Raw genomic sequence first — 18,623 nt, forward strand, 5'->3', positions numbered from 1 at the left:
TACAGGCTTGAGCCACCGCACCCGGCCATTTTTAGTTGAAATGGCTGAAACAATTCTGAAGCTCTTTTATGTGTAATATAGGATTTAGCAAATGAATAAGTATGTTGATGTTATTAGGACCCAGGATTCTCAGTGGAAGAAGGAACATACAAATATGAATTGGGATAGTGAGGGATACCCTGTGGGGATGGAATGGAATTGAAAGTAATGGCATAGACTCAGGATTTCTCAAATATATATGCATGTATATGTTCTCATGTATGTATGTGTATGTATATATGTACATGCATATATTTCCTAGCTCCATCTATAGGCAAAAGTGGCCTAGAAGCAAAGTCACCCCAGTAAAAATGATCTAACACATGCCCTAACACCTAAAATTTTGGTCTTTGATACCATTTCTCACCAAAGGGAACCAGGACTCTTAGGAGAAATGGCTGGATTGGGGCTAGGACAGGGTAGGTACAATATGAGCCTGGAAAAAGAAAAGAGCTCTGTCTCAAGGACGCAGGAACTAAGTTAAAGGGTTCCTACTGCATAAATCTAGGACATGTTTAGCACCAGAATAATTAAGGATAGTAATGACTTATAGACTGTTAGGAAAAATATAGGTATTCATGAGTCCACACTGCTAATGAATAAAGTAAGTAGAGAAAAAGGGAGGATTTTGCTATGTAGAATGCCAAGTGCTGACTGGTAAATACAGAGTGAGTGCTGGATTTGGAAAATAATTCTATAATCATTATAGTAAAGATCTATTCAGGCAGAAATTATCAATAGATGCTAAATCTAGCCAGGCATTTTGATGAGAGATGAGATATTTACGTGATCTTAAAGTGCCTTGCTACAGATTGCTTTTTAGTTGCAGGAAAAATACTAAGTATTCATTGGAGAAATTGGACAGCATTGGACAAAATTTGGGAGAACAAAATTAACATCACCAAAGACAGTACAAAGAGTTTAGCAAATCCTTTCCCCCAAAGAACCAGTATAAAACTAGACAAAATTGTTGAATACAACTATTTCAGGGCTCTGGAAATTGACCAAAAGCAAATGACAAATTTAGAAACGTTTATTCATGCTAGAACTTTGTGTAAAAACTGCAGGAGTCTGCAGCATTCTTATCTGGTGGTTGCCCTCTCTCCCCTACATCCCATCTCTGCCAGTGAGAGTGGTAGTGGCAGAGTAGGGCTGGGTAGCAAACCAGCTTTGCTGCCAGATGGAGTGGAATTTATTTGGGGTGGAGGGCTAAAACCCATGGCATCATTATCAGTATAAGTATTGAACCCAGTAGAAGATGAAAGGAGAAAAACATCAGATGCCTGTCTGAATTACAGTCATAGTTGGGGCTAGTGCACATCAGCCAGAAATTTAACAGAGAAATTGTGGAGAGGAGAAAGTCTTAGAAGGACTAGACAGTGTCTCTATACATCCCTGGCTGCCTGGGAAACTATGCACATATGCAGGAAGACCCAATAAAATTCAGCTGGAACTGAAAGCATACTTAAAATCTGGATAAACTGTGAACGCACTTCAACCCGTGCAAAATTGGTCAGCAGTACATAGAAGCTTTACTGGTTCAAGGTCTTTGAGCACAACCTCTGCCCAAATTATGGACTGACCAAGTGGACCATGCAAACGCAGGGATAACCCCTAGGAAGCCAAGCTAAACAATAAAAATTTTTAAATGAGACATCAGCAGCCTAACATCACAAGCAGATTTTGCAGCTTAAAGCAGTGACCACCCTCCCCCACTCAAAAAAAAAAAAAAAGCTTTCAGGAAAAAATAATTCAAATTTAATGCAGTGTATTATTTATAATGTTCAATTTTTACCAAAAAGCAAGAGACATTCAAAGAAACAGTAAAGTGTAACCCATACTCAGGGGAAAAAAAATAGTATTAACTGCCTTGAGTGAACACACATACTGGATTTAGCAGATAAGGACTTTAAATCAGCTATTATAAATATGCTAAAAGAATTAATGGTAGCCATATTGAAAGAATTAAGACAAAATATAATGAGAGTGGCTCAACACCTAGGCAATTTCAGTAGTGAAGTAAAAACTGAAAAAGAGCCAAATAGACATTATAGATTGAACAGTATGATAACTGAAACAGGCCAGGCATTGTGACTCATACCTGTAATCCCAGTACTTTGGGAGGCTGAGGCAGGAGGATCTCTTAAGCCCAGGAGTTCAGGACCAGCCTGAGAAACATAGTGAGAACTCATGTCTACAAAGTAAAAAATTAGTCGGGTGTGGTGGTGCACCCCTTAGTCCCAGCTATGCAGGAAGCTGAGGTAGGAGGATCGCTTGAGCTCAGAAGGCTGGGGCTGCAGTGAGCTGTGATTATGCCACTGCACTCCAGCCTGAGCAACAGAGTAAGACCCTTTCTCGAAATAAATAACTAGAACAGAAATTCTCTAGCTGAGCTTAATAGCACATTTGAGATGTCAGAAATAAAAATAAAATTTGGTGAAAGACCAAGAGAAATGATCCAGTATAAAGAACATAGAGAAAAAGATTGAAATAAAATAACAGATTCTCAGAGACCTTTGAGACAATAATACCTTTTAGGTACAGATCATCTCCACTGGATGGATATGGGGGTGATTAGAAGAGTGTATTTGAAGAAATAATCTCAAAAACTTTCCAAAATTTGTTGAATTCATTAACCTGTAGACCCAAGAAACACAATGAAGCCCAGATTAACAGTAAAAAAATCCCCATGTAGACACAGCATGATTGTGAAACTGGTGAAAGCAAACTCTTGAGAATAGCAAGATAAAATAATTCATCAATATGAATCAAAAGAACTAGAATATTATTACAGTGGGTCTCTCAACAGAAAGAATGGGAGACAGAAGGCATTGATGTGATGTATTAAAAGCACTGAAAGAAAATGTCAGACAAGAATTCTGTCACTGGCAAAACTATCTTTCAGAAACAAAGATAAAATGAAGACATCTTCAAGTAAACAAAAACAGATTTGTTGCTACTAGTAGACCTGCTCTATAAGAAATACAAAAGGAAGGCCAGATGTGGTGGCTCACACCTGTAATCCTAATACTTTGGGAGGCTGAGGTGGGTGGATCACTTGATCCCAGGAGTTCACAACCAACATGGTGAAACCCCATGTTTACAAAGAAATACAAAAATTATCCAGATGTGATGGCATACAGCTATGGTCCCAGCTACTTGAGAGGCTAAGTTGGAAGGGTCTTTTAAACCTGGGAGGCAGAGGTTGCAGTGAGCCAAGATCGCACCACTACACTCCAGCCTGGGTGATCGAGTGAGACTGTCTCTCCAAAAAAACAAAAAATCAAAGGAAATCCTTAAGACTGCAGGAAAGAGAGACCAGTTAATAACTTGATTTCACACGAACAAACAACACTAGAAATGGCAAATCTGTGGGTAAATAGACTATATGTGTATTTTTTTATTTCTTCTCTTAGTTTTTAAAAAAAGCATAAAGAAATCACAAGCATTCCTATACACCAATAATACACAAACAGCCAAATCATGAGTGAACTTCCATTCACAATTGTTACAAAGAGAATAAAATACCTAGGAATACAACTTATGAGGGATGTAAAGGACCTCCTCAAGGAGAACTACAAACCACTGCTCAAGGACATGAGAGGACACAAACAAATAGAAAAACATTCCATGTTCATGGATAGCAAGAATCAATATCATGAAAATGGCCATACTGCCCAAAGTAATTTATAGATTCAATGCTATCCCCATCAAGCTACCATTGACTTTTTTTCACAAAATTAGAAAAAACTACTTTAAATTTCATATGGCACCAAAAAAGAGCCCGTATAGCTAAGGCAATCCTAAGCAAATAGAACAAAACTGGAGGCATCATGCTACCTGACTTCAAACTATACTACAAGGCTACAGTAACCAAAATAGCATGGTACTGGTAGCAAAACAGATATATAGAACAATGGGACAGAACAGAGACCTCAGAAATAACACATCTGCAACCATCTGATTTTTGACAAACCTGACAAAAGCAATGGGGAAGGGATTCCCTATTTAATAAATGCTGTTGGGAAAACTGGCTAGCCATATGCAGAAAAGTGAAACTGGACCCCTTTCTTACACCTTATGCAAAAATTAACTCAAGATGTATTAAAGACTTAAATGTAAGACTTAAAATTATTGAAAACTCTACAAGAAAATCTAGGCAATACCATTCAGGACATAGGCATAGGCAAAGACTTCATGTCTAAAACACTGAAAGCAATGGCAACAAAAGCTGAAATAGACAAATGGGATCTAATTAAACTGAAGAGCTTCTGCACTGCAAAAGAAACTACAGAATGGGAGAAAATTTTTCCAATCTATCCATCTAGCAAAGGGCTAATATTGAAAGAATTTACAAAGAACTCAAACAAACTTAAAAGAAAAAAACAACCTCATCAAAAAGTGGGTGAAGGATATGAACAGACATTTGTTAAAAGAAGACATTTATGCATCCAAGAAACATGAATAAAAGCTCATCATCACTGGTCACTAGAAAATTGCAAATCGAAACCACAGTGAGATACCATCTCATGCCAGCCATAATGGCAGTCATTAAAAAGGAAACAACAGATGCTGGAGAGGATGTGGAAAAATAGGAATTCTTTTACATTCTTGGTGGGAGTGTAAATTAGTTCAACCATTGTGGAAGACAGTGTGGCAATTCCTCAAGTTTCTAGAACCAGAAATACCATTTGACCCAGCAATCCCATTACTGGGTGTATAGCCAAAGGATTATAAATCTACTATATTCTACTATAAAGACACATGCACACATATGTTTATTGCAGCACTGTTCACAATAGCAAAGACTTGGAACCAATCCAAATGCCCATCAGTGATAGACTGGATAAAGAAATGTGGCACATATACACCATGGAATACTATACAGCTATAAAAAAAGGTTGAGTTCATGTCCTTTGCAGGGACATGGATGAAGCTGGAAACCATCATTCTCAGCAGACTAACACAGGAACATATAACCAAACACCGCATGTTCTCACTCTTAAGTGGGGGTTGAACAACGCGAGCACATGGACACAGAGAGGGGAACATCACACACCTGGGCCTGTCGGGGGATAGGGGAGGGATAGCATTACGAGAAGTACCTAATATAGATGACAGTTTGATGGGTGCAGCAAACCACCATGGCATACGCATACCTATTTGGCAAACCTGCACATTCTGCACATGTATCCTAGAACTTTAATAAATAAAAATACATAGAAAGTAATAATTTTAACTGTTTTGCAGTTGTAACATTTTTAAATGTTATATATGACAGTAGGAACATATCCAGACCTCTGGATTAATGATACAGTCCATGGGCAGTTCATTCTTGTGTGTGGTTTCCTTGAGGCGTAAGATTGCAGTTGGAAAAGGGATGTCTGCCCTGGAGGAAAGGTTAACTGAGCCCCTAGACTAAATAAAATATTTCTTCCCAAAAGGGGTATGGGACATTCTAGCATCACTAAAAACAAGTGAGAAAAGACAGTTCCCCCAGATAGGCAGCACAAAGGAGGAGTAAACCTCCTGGTTATGGGCACTACATTTATCCCCATTATCTGGCAGGATTTGGAGGATAATTGCCCAGGAAAAGACGTAAGCATTGAGTAGGCTACTCCAGTGTCCAAAAGAAAACTTATAGTCCTACCTGCTACATCCAAAGCATTCCTTGGCTCTGTCCCTTCAATAGTGATGTTTGATCTGGGAGCCAGCTGGATTGTAGGCCACTTCAGCTCAAGGTCAGGGATTCTCTCCCAGGGGCCCTCCAGCCCTCTGGGCAGTCCTATTCCCAGTTGCCAGGTTTGTGGTGGAGGGGGGCAAGCCATGCAAGGCTTTTTCCCATCTGTCCCATTGATGCAGTTGGCCTTCCAGTGGCCTGGCTTCTTATACCAATGGCGATTATTTGGGAAGATATTCCTAGGGCAAATTGGAGGGAGCTGGTGGACTTCTAAGACAGCCAATAGTTGGAGCTGCCACTTTTCCATTTGCCTTTCCTTTTCCTGAGCCCTTTCTTCTTCCTCTTGGTCCTTGTTGTAAAAGACCAAGGCAACTGTTTTGAGAATGTCAGGCATAGGGGTATTGGGGTCCAATGGTAGCTTTTGGAGTTTGCTCTGAATATCTGGGGTTGCCTGAGTTAGGAAATGGTCCTGTAGGACCAGTTGCCCTTCTGATGTCTCTGGGTCTAGGTTAGTATGTTTCACTAGGGCCTCTTGTAGCCTCTCTGGGAAAGTGATGGGGTTTTCAAGACGACCTTGATCTGTTAAGGCCAATGTATTATAGTTCACAGCCTTTGTTCTGCTAGCTTTTATCCCTTCTACCAGGCAGAGGAACATGTGGTTTCATCCCCATATACCTCCCTGGGTATTGTAATCCCACTTAGAGTTAACCTGGGGAACTGTGATGGCTCCTACAGGGTAGCCACCAGGGTCAGTCATACGCATTGGATTTCCAAATTGTTGGGCCACCTCCGTAATGGAATCACTTTCTCCCTTAGACAGAATTTGCCCTAGTATGACTGAGAAATCCCTCCAAGTGAGTTCAAATGTTAATCCCAGTTTACAGAACCCTTTGATGTATTTGTCAGGGTCCTCCATAAACTCCCCTAGTTCTACTGTAATTTGGCTCAGGCCTTACATAGTGAATGGAGTCTGGGATCTAGTGGGTACACTGGGGCTACTGGCCTCTTGAAGGGGGCATGACCTAAGAGGGTGGTATCCAGATGATAGCCCTGGATATGGAGGGGCTACGGGCCTGGGAGACTAGAATATAATGAGGTAGAAGGGGCAGTGGGGTTTGAGCTGTCATCTTTTGCCCTTCTGGGGCTTGAAACCAGGGTATACCCAATAAGGAGTGTCCCGAACCAACCAGAGGGGACTGTCTGGCTATGGCAGCTATCATCACTAGATCCATTTTACAAGCCCAACAAAGGTCAGGGTTGTTTTACAGGGCTATGAAGGCCTGTATATAGGGGATTTCTATCCATATTCCCTGCTGGTGGCAAAGTAAATCTAGTTGATAGATTATGTTAATATTTTGGTTTTCTGTCCAAGATTCCTGGTCTTGGAGCACAGTTGTATTCAACTCAGGCTGTGTTACAGAAAAACATTAGCCTTTTCCTTTATAGGGTTTTGGAGTCAAACTTTTCCCAGTTCTTGAGAATGCATCTGAGGGTTGTGTCCTGTGGTATGAAGATGGAATTACCCACCTGTGAAGAGAGAATAGACGAGAAAAAAAGAAAAAAAGTGTCTTCTCTTCCTATTATCCTGAATAGGACGCCCCCCATTTGTCCTTAGGGTTCTGGAATGAGTTGATCTTACTGTGTACCCTTAACTTCGGTACCCTCTTTTCACAGAAGAGATACCAGAGTGAACAGAGAGCCCTCTCCTGTTCATCCGTGGGGTTCCGGAATGAACTGGTCTTACTATTTACCCCTAACCTTGCCTTCATCTCTGTTCTAATGATAATCTGTTAACTTGGGACCAGCCTCCGTCTCTGTCCTATGGGTCTCTTGTGCCGGCGGCCTTGCGCCATCCTATATTCTTGCCTCCATGACCTTACAGTGACTCTCACTCGGAGCATTCTAGCAACAAAATGATTATCCCTTTTCTCAGATTCCCATTTCCCTTGTTCTCTAACTAGACAAGAAACCTGTTTTTCAGCTAACTGCTGCAAGGGGGCTGAACTTCCCTCCCTTCAAATATGACCTTGAAGATCTTGATGAATATTGAGAAAGGCATGGAAGTGATTAGAGAAATGGAAGCTCCAGGAGGAAGTAGGAAGAAGCCAGAGGAATAATCATGGAAACCTTTCTTAGGCTTCCAAAAACAACATCCCTTGGATTTGAGAGGGCAACATTTATTTGTCTTCTTAACATAAAGTAGTAACCTCTGGAGGACTTAGGGCTTGATGTAAGAATTCACAAATGGCAAAGGAAGAATTTCCCCTCCTCCCGAAGGGGTGCTAACTCAAAAAAAGCAGGTAGATGGGGTCCTTAAAGGGCTAGAATGAGGCCCTATGCGGGCAGGAAACTACTTCAGAAGCCACCGGAAAACTCAGCCCTGGACCGTAACAGGATCGAAAAGCATATGGTAAGTCATAAGGAGCTGACTGGGGATCCAATTAGTGTCTGTCCTAGCAGTGTGCCAACAGACAGAGGAAGGATTAGAAGTCATCTGAGCTGGTAGGGTAAAAACTAGTATAAGTCTCGAGATATCCACAAGGGAGCCCATGTTTTTGCTGCTGCGCAAATTCCGCAAGAGCTGAGGGTGTACCACTAACAGTTACATGGCATGCAAAGTGAAAGCAAAAGAGGCTAACTTGCCTCGAGGTGGACAGTCTGAAGGGTGTACAAGGCCATTTCAGAATACACACAGAAAACGGGAGAATAGGTGGTGTGGGTTTTTGGGAAAGAGCCAATTTTAGTTGAAAAAGCAGAGGAAACCCCAGACATTGCACAGTTTTAGGCTTTAGCCTTACCACTCTCATGAGCCTCTTGTCTAGGAGAACCTTTGTGTCTCAGGTCAAGGATCTTACCTGTGAAGGACTCCAAGGTCCTTCCTACCCCTGTGAGCTACCCATCAGCAGGAGCTGAGAGATGAGCTTGGGGAACAGAGCCACTGTGGCAGAGAATTGTTCTGGGGGGTGGTTAGTAAGCCGGAGAATGAAAAGAGCAAACAAAACTGTGTACAAGGGTTAAACACCTCCAGCCAAAGAAGGTGAGGCATAGAGATGTCTTACCACTGTGGAAGCATATTCGAATCACGTGGCACCAAAGTATGTTAATATTAGGGAATGTATCCAAGCCACAGCACCAAAGTATGTTACCAGCAGCAAATCCATACAGGTCTGCAGCAACCTCAATTCTTGCTTCCTCAGAAGAAAGAATTCAACCAAGGAGCATAAGGCAGAGTGAGAGACCAAGGCAAGTTTTAGAGCAGGAGTGAAAGTTTATTTAAAAGCATTAGAGCAGGAATGAAGGGAAGTAAAGTACACTTGGAAGAGGGCCAAGCAGACAACTTGAGAGATTAAGTGCACTGTTAGAGCTTTGACTCGGGATTTTATATGTTGTCATGTGTTCAGGGTCTTGCATCTCTCCTCCTTGGATTCTTCCCTTGGGGTGGGCACTCCACATGCACAAAGACCTGTCAGCATTTGGTAGGGGTCACATGTGCCATGTGTTTACTGGAGTTGTACACATGCTCACTGGAGGCATTCTTCCTTTACCAGTCCAAATGTTCCTAGAGGGTCATATACCAGTTAAACTCTGCCATTTTGCCTCTTAGTGCACAGGCATGAGCCCACTCTCCAACTCCTGAGATTTTATCAGGAAGCTACTGATCACCAGTTTCAGATGTTTCTGTCTGTTGGAAGATTGCCTTTCCCTGGCATCAGCTATGACCAATTATTATTTTAGAGAGACAGTTTAATAATCACCTGACCATCACCTGATGGTTGCCTGACATTCTTGGTGGTGGCGTGGGAGTGAAGGGGTCCTCTCCTTCCCTGCTCATGTCTGGCTAGCCACCTGCTGAAAAATGAGACATCAATCAATATGCATAAAATGTACATTGGTTCGGTCTGGAAAGGCGGGACAACTCAAAGCAGGGGAGGGGGCTTCCAGGTCATAGGTATATAAGAGAAAAAAGGTTGCATTCTTTTGAGTCTCTGATTAGCCTTTTACTGAATACACAATTTACATGTGAGTGGCAGATAGAGGAATAGTCACTTAAGTCTTAGTCTGGCTTAGTGAAATAATAGGGCAGAGGAAGCAATCAGATACACATTTGTCTCATAGGAGTACAGGGATGACTTTGATGACTTTGAGTTTTGTCTGTCCTTTGTCCACAAGGAATTTCCTTGTGGGCAAATTGTGAGGGAGGTATGGGACGTATGTAGCTTTTTTTTTTTTTTTTTTTTTTTTTTTTGAGACAGAGTCTTGCTCTGTTGCCCAGGCTGGAGTGCAATGGTGCAACCTTGGCTCACTGCAACCTCTGCCTCCTGGGTTCAAGCGATTCTCCTGCCCCCGCCTCCCGAGTAGCTGAGGTTACAGGCGTCTGCTACCACACTGATTTTTATATATTTAGTAGAGACAAGGTTTCACCATGTTGGCCAGGCAGGTCTTAAACTCCTTACCTCAAGTGATCCACCTGCCTCGGCCTCCCAAAGTGCTGGGATTACAGGTGTGAGCCACCACATCCAGCCTTTTTTTTTTTTTTTTTTTAAATCTTTGTAGCTATCTTATTTAGGAATAAAATAGGAGGTAGATTTTCCTGGTGCAGTTTCTAGCTTGACTTCCCTTTGGCTTGGTGGTTTGGGGATCCTGAGATTTATTTTGTTTTCACAACTATATCATCATTGTATGCCTTACTACCTTCACTCAGTATTATACTTGGGAGAGTTAGTCATGATGATACATATAATGCTAGCTCATTCATTTCCACTGTTGTTCAAGTGTACCAAAACCTTAGTGGGTTTTTAAAATTCATGTGAAATCCACAAGAATGTATTTTGTAAAATTTGTAGCATTTATTCTTGTGGATTTAATATGAATTTTTTAAACCACTTGAAAATGTATTTAGATTTCTTTAGTCATTATATCATTATTTTCCTTTATTCTAGAAACTATCTGGAGGGTAGATTTGAAGGGAATAAGGACTGGATTAGGAAAATCACTTATGAAACTATTACATTAATCAAAATGAGTGAAGATTAAAATCTGAACTAAAGATTCTGATGTATCACATGGGATAAGTTGGAAATGATAAGAGGGAATAGCAATTAATAATAGACTATGGAAATTTACATGTCACATGAAGAAATAAGCTATGATAAAGGGACAATATAGTATTTTACCTTGAGAAAACAAATGGGGACTCTTGCTTTACTGGATCTGTATGATTAAAGTTGAAGTGATATAAAGAAAGATAATTTGGTTCAGTAATAAACAGGAGAAAATAAGAAATTATGTATTTAACTTCAATGTCATAAGTATGTATGTTGTATTTTCTGGAGTTGCCACTAAAAAAATAGAAAAAGAGTTTATAAATACCATACTAACAGAGGGGATGAAAGAAGAGACAGGAGAAATCGAAAAGAAAGAAAAAAGAGAAGATAGAATAAAAAGCGTAAAATAAGATACCACATATATCTCTATATATTAGTGTATATCTCAATAATTACAATAAGTATAGATGGATTAAGTGAACTAGTTAAAAGACAAAGGTTGTCAGACTAAAATATTTCAGTTACAGACAGTCTCTGATTTATGTTCAATTTAAGATTTTTCAACTTTACAATGGGTTTATTAGGACGTAACCCCATCATTAAATTGCAGAGCATTTGTGCATGCTGTTTACAAGAAGTAGAGAAAGGTTGAAATTAAAAGATGGGAAAAGATATAGTAGGCAAATTTCAACAACAACAAAGCTGGTGTGGTATTAGTAACGTCAGACAAATAGATTCTGCAAGGGTTAGTTTTTAGAACAATGCTAGCATTCTAAAACAGGAACCTCAATACAGGCCTTAGAGATGAAATTGAAAAGAAGGTAATAGTGTATTTCCAAACAACTAATATGTTCAATGAGTATTACGTGATTTGAAGAATAAAGGCAAAACTGAAAGTTTGGGAAAACAAATACTCATAGATTACATGGAATTTACAGTTTAACCAAGTATTTTCCTTCAGAGTCCAAAATTACTGGCTTTTTCTTTCCATGTATACTGTCTATGATTGTTGACAACACATATAAAATTAAATGCATTTGGTAAGTCCTTGCTCTTATGTTTTCAGGAATTCAGAATGTCCTCAGCCTCTTTTGTGCAGTCCTCACAGAAAATAAGGTTCTCTTCCATTCTGCAAGTTTCCAGAGACTTAGCGATGCTTGTAGAGCCCTGGAATCTTTAATGTTTCCTCTTAAATATAGGTGAGGTTTTCATTTGTTAATTTTATTTATTCCTAAACTACATATCACTTATTGTCGATAAGTCATAATGTTATGGCACAATGGTTTTGAACCACATAGGGGTATTTCACAAAGTTATGCTGTTACATGAGTCATAGTTTTGATAAAATCTAGTCTAGAATTTGAGACTTTCCAAGTTGTCCATTACTGAATGTTGATTAGTGTAAAAATACTTAATTTGAATAGTATTGTCAGCAACTTTTAATTGTCTTTTAACACATTTGGCATAAATGTCTAGTCAGTGCTATTTGATATTAAAGAATTATTAATTTTTAGAAGTTATAATGGTAGAGATTCTATTAATAAAAAGCTCTTATCTTTCTTAGATACCCACTGAAGTATTTATGGGTAAACAATGTGACATCCGGGATTTGCTCGAAAATAATACAGTAGAGAAGAGAAAAAAAGTGGGTAGAGATATATACGTAGCCGTGCATTGGTAATTCTCAAAATTGACAATTACTGCAGGGCTTCATTATAATTTTTTCCTCTGTTTTTTTATGGGATATGTTAAAAAAATTTTCCTAATAAAAACTTAAAAAACAAAACAGTGATGCCTAATAGTGCTATAACTAGAATAGCATACCTCTAATATACTGTTTAATCAACTGATAATCTAACATCTAGGAAATTAGTTCATATAAACTAGATAAAATTTTAGACTCCAGAATTTCTTTAAAAAATATTTTTAAATTTAGGTACTTTTCTTAACTTTTTAGATAAGATAGAGAATTATTGGTCCTGGTTTTTTGTTTTTGTTTTTGTTTTTGCCATTCTTATTGAATGCAAAAATCAAATATAGACAGTGGAATTTGAGTGCTTATTTTATATAGACAAATCATTGCCTCATATTGAGAGAGGAGGCCCTATCAGAGAGTCAGTGTTACTGTCTAATGTCGGGTTTCTATGTAAGGAAAAATGCTTTCAAACAATATTAGAAGACCTAAAGAGACTGCTTGCCTAGAAGAAACAAAGGTTAAGGAAGCAGGCTTGGATTCCATTCACTTTATGTCTTATATCTTATTGTATTTTTCACATGAAGATTTTTAAATCATTTTTTCCAAAATTTTAGTATTAAAAAGCATGAAAACATTATTGATAATTTCTAAACCTAAGTAATATGCAACTTATACAGCATAAGGATGAAAGAAAATATGTTTATGTTAAAGAAAAATATATGTGACACGTATTTTTATTCTTTCCAGTTATCCTTATATCCCTATTCTCCCGGCTCAGCTACTGGAAGTTCTGAGTTCCCCAACACCTTTCATTATTGGGGTACATTCTGTCTTTAAAACTGATATCCACGAACTTGTAAGTATTCATCTTTAAAGTTTCCAGTTATTGAGTCCAGAAGTTTATCATATTACTTTGGGTCCTATAACATTTCAACTAATCACTATTTTCAGATCTGTAGCATTTCCAGTAGAAAAGATTGGATAGAAGAAAAATATCATTGAAAAGTCTGTATATTAATTTTGCCATATACAAGTATAGGAGGTTTTATAAAGGAATTTATTAATATTTTTAAATATCCCTCTTTTGGTGCATTGTTTATCTTTATTATTCATCTTACATATGACAAAAGATAAATTAATCTAATATTCTATTTATACTTTTGATATTAGTGCATAATTGATTTATATTTTGAAGTGAGACCTGTCTTTTTTTTTTTTTTTTTTTTTGAGACGGAGTCTCACTCTGTCGCCCGGGCTGGAGTACAGTGGCCGGATCTCAGCTCACTGCAAGCTCCGCCTCCCGGGTTTACGTCATTCTCCTGCCTCAGCCTCCCGAGTAGCTGGGACTACAGGTGCCCGCCACCTCGCCCGGCTAGTTTTTTGTATTTTTTTAGTAGAGACGGGGTTTCACTGTGTTAGCCAGGATGGTCTCGATCTCCTGGCCTCGTGATCCACCCGTCTCGGCCTCCCAAAGTGCTGGGATTACAGGCTTGAGCCACCGCGCCCGGCCGAGACCTGTCTTGATACCAAATTGCTGATAACTAACAAAGCAGAAAGCATATTCAAAAGAGTGAAGAGTTTTAGTAGAACACAAGTTTGATATGAGCTTCCACCAAAGTTTTGTATTCTTAATGCCATATGAATAGGAATACCGAAGAAGGAAAAGTATACTCTACATTCAAGCCAGTTCTGGAATAATTCATTTAGTTCTGTGTATCACTCTTCATGAGGGACTGTAACAAAATAAAGCTTATCAGAAAAGGACATCCAGGATTATCAAGTATTTAGAAACTATATTCTGTAAGGGCCTAAGGAAATTTTCTCAGGTAATAAGCTGATACTATTTCACAGGTAAAGATAAGTATTTAAGTTACTGTCATAGAAGAAGGGTTGAGATTCATTTTTTGTAACTCTAAAAGGCTGAAATAGAATCGGTGGATAAAGTGGCTATAGAAACGGATTTCTGCCCATTAAAAGTATTTCCAACAATTAGAACTGCCCGGTTATAGAATGGATTTCCTTATGTGAGATGAGGAGTGTACTCTCAAGCACTGTAAGTAGAGTGTAAGGAAAAGATTATGTGACACTTTACAGGGAGTCTGAGAGAAATTCTTTACTGTAAAATTAGGCTGCATAACGTCTGTGTTCCACAGATCCCTAAGATTTTGTAATTCTGCTTCTGTTTTAGTTTTAAATGCCAGCAACTAAGTAATTACAGTTGTAACCAAATCAGAGGTATCATTTAAAGTAACAAAATATTATTCAACATTATAAACAGGACTTTCATTCGTATAGTCATCATTCTTTCTAACTTTAGGTGTTGACACTTAGTTCCTATTTAATTTTGGTATCACCATATAAAAATATGTATAAATCAATAAACATTCAATAAAACCTAATTAATACTAATTAGAAGCATACCCACCTGGTTTGTAGGTAATTTTATTTCTTCTAAATGGAAACAGTCACTGGAGGCCGGGCATGGTGTCCCACACCTGAAATCCCAACACTTTGGGAGGCCAAGGCAGGCAGATCACCTGAGGTCAGGAGTTTGAGACCACCCTGGCCAACATAGAGAAACCCCGCCTCTACTAAAACTACAAAAAATTAGCTGGGCTTGGTGACGCATGCCTCTAATCCCAGCTACTCAGGAGGCTAAGGCAGGAGAATCGCTTGAACCTGAGAGGTGGAGGTTGCAATGAGTCAAGATTGCACCACTACACTCCAGCCTGGGTAAGATTGCACCACTACACTCCAGCCTGGGTAAGACTCCGTCTCAAAAATACATACATACAAACATGCATACATACACATATACATACGTACATACATACAGTTACTGGAGATAGGACAAACCAAGTGTTGCCAAATAAATAAATAAAAACAGTCGCTGGAGGTAGGACAAACCAAGTGTTGCCAAATGCAAATTTCTTAAAATCGTAATGAATAAATTAGAATGAATTATATTGTCAATATAACAGCTTCACTCATCTTGGCTGTTTTCTCTTACATTTTTATGTAAGTTATTTTTAAATAGACTTTTGTAAAATGCTAAAAATCAGATTTTTCTAAGTGGCTAAACAGTACCCTTTTGATGTATACTAAAATTGCTTTGTTAATTCTTGTAATAAATACTAATTTGTTTAGAATATTACTAAACTACTTGAATAAAGTGTCTGAAATGCAATCCTCTGTGCTTGCTGCAGCCGCATATACAGTAAAATCAGAACAAAAGGCAATGGCTGAAACAAAATAGTGTCATTGAACACTCATGCAGCAGTCCACAGACATGTTCCATTATGCCAGACCAATCTGCTCTATGAAGTCATTCAAGATCCAAGCTTCCATCCTTCTTGTTTCTCCAACAGAATCCTCCCAGGCATTGTCATCATGTGTATGCTTGAAGGCTGGTTTGCTGTCGTTTATAATTTTAGTCTAAGGGAAAAGGAAAGACAGCATAGGAGAGCTTTACATATCCCCTCTCTTGAAGGACAGGAATATGTCACTTCTCATGTTTTATTGGCAGAATCTAAGCCACATGCCACATCTAATTTCAAAGGAAGCTGGGAAACACAGTGTTGCTGGGAACTTGTTAGCCCAAAATTGTACTACTATGGACAAACAAGTGTCTCTTCTACACGTGATTCTTCTCATTTTGAATTAGTCAAGGGAAAAATAATTTGCTTAACAACAAATGTATTTCCGTAATTATAGGTTAATTTTTTTTATCTCTTTCAGTTAGATGTAATCATAGCAGATTTGGATGGAGGCACTATTAAAATTCCTGAATGTATTCACCTCTCTTCTCTCCCAGAACCACTTCTACATCAGACGCAATCAGCTCTTTCTTTGGTATGACATGTTTTTGTAATAGTAACTTTCTCTTTATTTAAATCTGAAGCTAAGATAGCTGAAATTGAAAATGTTTGTCAATACAGTTTGTTACTTTAAAGAGAGCTATATGTTGGAAACATGAACATATTCTTTTATAGTATTTAGAATTATTCATTTACTAGGTAGTTATCTAAAACATATATTTTGGATCCTAACTGAATATTTGTTCTACATTGCTTCCTTCATTCAGCGTACAGGACCTAGTACTGTCCTAGGTATTGGAAAATCACCTGTGAAAACAAGGCTCTGCCTTGAAATCCCTGATTCCCCTAAGATCCCCCATTAGGTGTTGGCTTCTCTTCTCTAGCCTCCCTATTGGCATCTCGTTCCTCTTTGGTACCTACAAAACACTGTAATATTGTCTTGCCAATACTTTCAGGTTATTACAGAAAGATGTGTCTTATTGATACATAAAATGTCCAACATTCCACTCTAAATGCCATATGAATAGAAATACCAAAGAAGGAGAAGTATACACTACATTCAAGCCAAGTAAAGCTTTAAAACATCTTGTGGCTTCAGTTTTTCTCATTGAAACAGATTGAATTTTTTTTGCAGTTATTTTATCTTAGCTGAATTCCGAAAACATGGTATTTTGTTTTACTGATAGCATTTTAGGTGCTTATCATCAGAAAATTGAAGTGTAGAAATTCTGCATTCCTTTTCAACACATTACTAGAACTAAGGCCTTCATATTCTACTTTAAGAATATTTTATTCTGGGCTATTTAAAACATTTTTTCCCTCTTAAATAGAAACTTAGAAGCCTAGGATAACCAGGAGGGATTTTATTCTCAGAAAACTTTCAAATTTGTGTTAGTCTTTTTTGTTGTCATAGTGGTATCTGTGAAATGGGAACAGTTAGAGAATCTACTAAAAATACAAAAATTAGCTGGGCATGGTGGCACATGCCTGTAATCCCAGCTACTCAGGAGGCTGAGGCAGGAGAACCGCTTGAACCTGGGAGGTGGAGGATGCGGTGAGCCGAGATCGCGCCATTGCTCTCCAGCCTGGGCAACAAGAGTAAATCTCCATCTCACCAAAAAAAGAAAAAAGAAAAAAAAGGAGTTGATTTAAAGACAATTTAAAGAGAAATCTTGACTATATAATTGCATAGATGGTGTATGTATATATAGCAAAAGCTGAGAAGGTAGTATTTGAATGACTGAAGAAAGTTTAATGTTTCTAGAATTCCTATAGGGATTAAATCTTATGTGTGGTTACTTACTAGTGATATGAATAGTTATTTAGGGGTTAAGTACCAAAATTAACAAAGAGTAAGATTGTACTTCTTAAGTCAATGGCTCCTGGTAAGGGTTCTGCTGCATACTCGTATACCTAAACCTGCAACACCTGTGCCACCAAATTTGATCAATATGTAAAATTCCTTTTTGGTAAAACTGAGTATACATATTGTTATAGTTACTAAGCACAATGGTGGATTAGGTACTACTTACTGTTCCGTGAATAAGAAATAGGAGCATAGGGCCGGGTGTGGTGGCTCACACCTGTAATCCCAACACTTTGGAAGGCTGAGGTGGGTGGATCATCTGAGGTCAGGAGTTCGAGACCAACCTGACCAACATGGCAAAATCCCATCGCTACAAAAAAAAAAGACAAAAAATTAGCCAGCTGTGGTGGTGCACACCTGTAATCCTAGCTGCTCAGGAGGCTGAGACAGGAGGCTCGCTTGAACCCAGGAGGCGGAGGTTGCCGTGAGCCGAGATCATGCCATTGCACTCCAGCCTGGGCAACAAGAGCGAAACTCCGTCTCAAAAAAAAAAAAAAAAAGAAAAAAAAGAAAAGAAAAAAAGAAATAGGAGCATAATGTATTGTCAAACTAGGACCAAAAAGAAACTACATTTCATGGATGATTGGGAACATCAACACACAAGCATATAAGCTTTGTTTCATTAGTAAATAATTATAATCAAATGGCAACACTATACTTAAACTGTGTAATAACAATGGATTATTTTATAGACACCAAGATATTTTGTGCTGTGCTTGTGATTCAATGACTTGAACTGCCAATATTTTAGTGTTGTCTTTAAGTGTTGTTTTGAGTCTTTTGGTCTGTTCTCAGCATACCATCAAAAATCTTAGTATTTGAAAATGATTCTGCAAGGAGAAAATTTGCTACATACTGATACAATTTCATCTTCTCTGTGTAAGTCCTACACAGGCCCTTCTTTCACAGCTGCTCCCCAACCTGCTTTCCTTCAAAGCTTAACTCAAATGTTACTTTATTTTTTGTTTAGTTTTCCCTA

General features: G+C 38.5%; 1 protein-coding gene across 9 annotated transcripts in view; it reads left to right on the forward strand.

Annotated features, from left to right (window-relative positions):
• SBF2 (SET binding factor 2) overlaps positions 1 to 18,623 on the forward strand; it is a 519,142-nt gene that overhangs the window by 269,767 nt on the left and 230,752 nt on the right. For all 9 annotated transcript variants that reach the window (XR_012423398.1, XM_045370372.2, XM_045370373.2 and 6 more), the window contains 3 exons: positions 11,831 to 11,963; positions 13,208 to 13,316; positions 16,199 to 16,312. Coding sequence is in view for 8 of the 9 variants with exons in the window: in XM_045370372.2 (XP_045226307.1) it covers positions 11,831 to 11,963; positions 13,208 to 13,316; positions 16,199 to 16,312 (356 nt within the window). In the remaining variant the exon portion in view is untranslated. The remainder of the gene's footprint in view (positions 1 to 11,830; positions 11,964 to 13,207; positions 13,317 to 16,198; positions 16,313 to 18,623) is intronic.

The sequence above is a fragment of the Macaca fascicularis genome, chromosome 14 (assembly GCF_037993035.2).
Source record: "Macaca fascicularis isolate 582-1 chromosome 14, T2T-MFA8v1.1".
Taxonomy (NCBI): domain Eukaryota; kingdom Metazoa; phylum Chordata; class Mammalia; order Primates; family Cercopithecidae; genus Macaca; species Macaca fascicularis.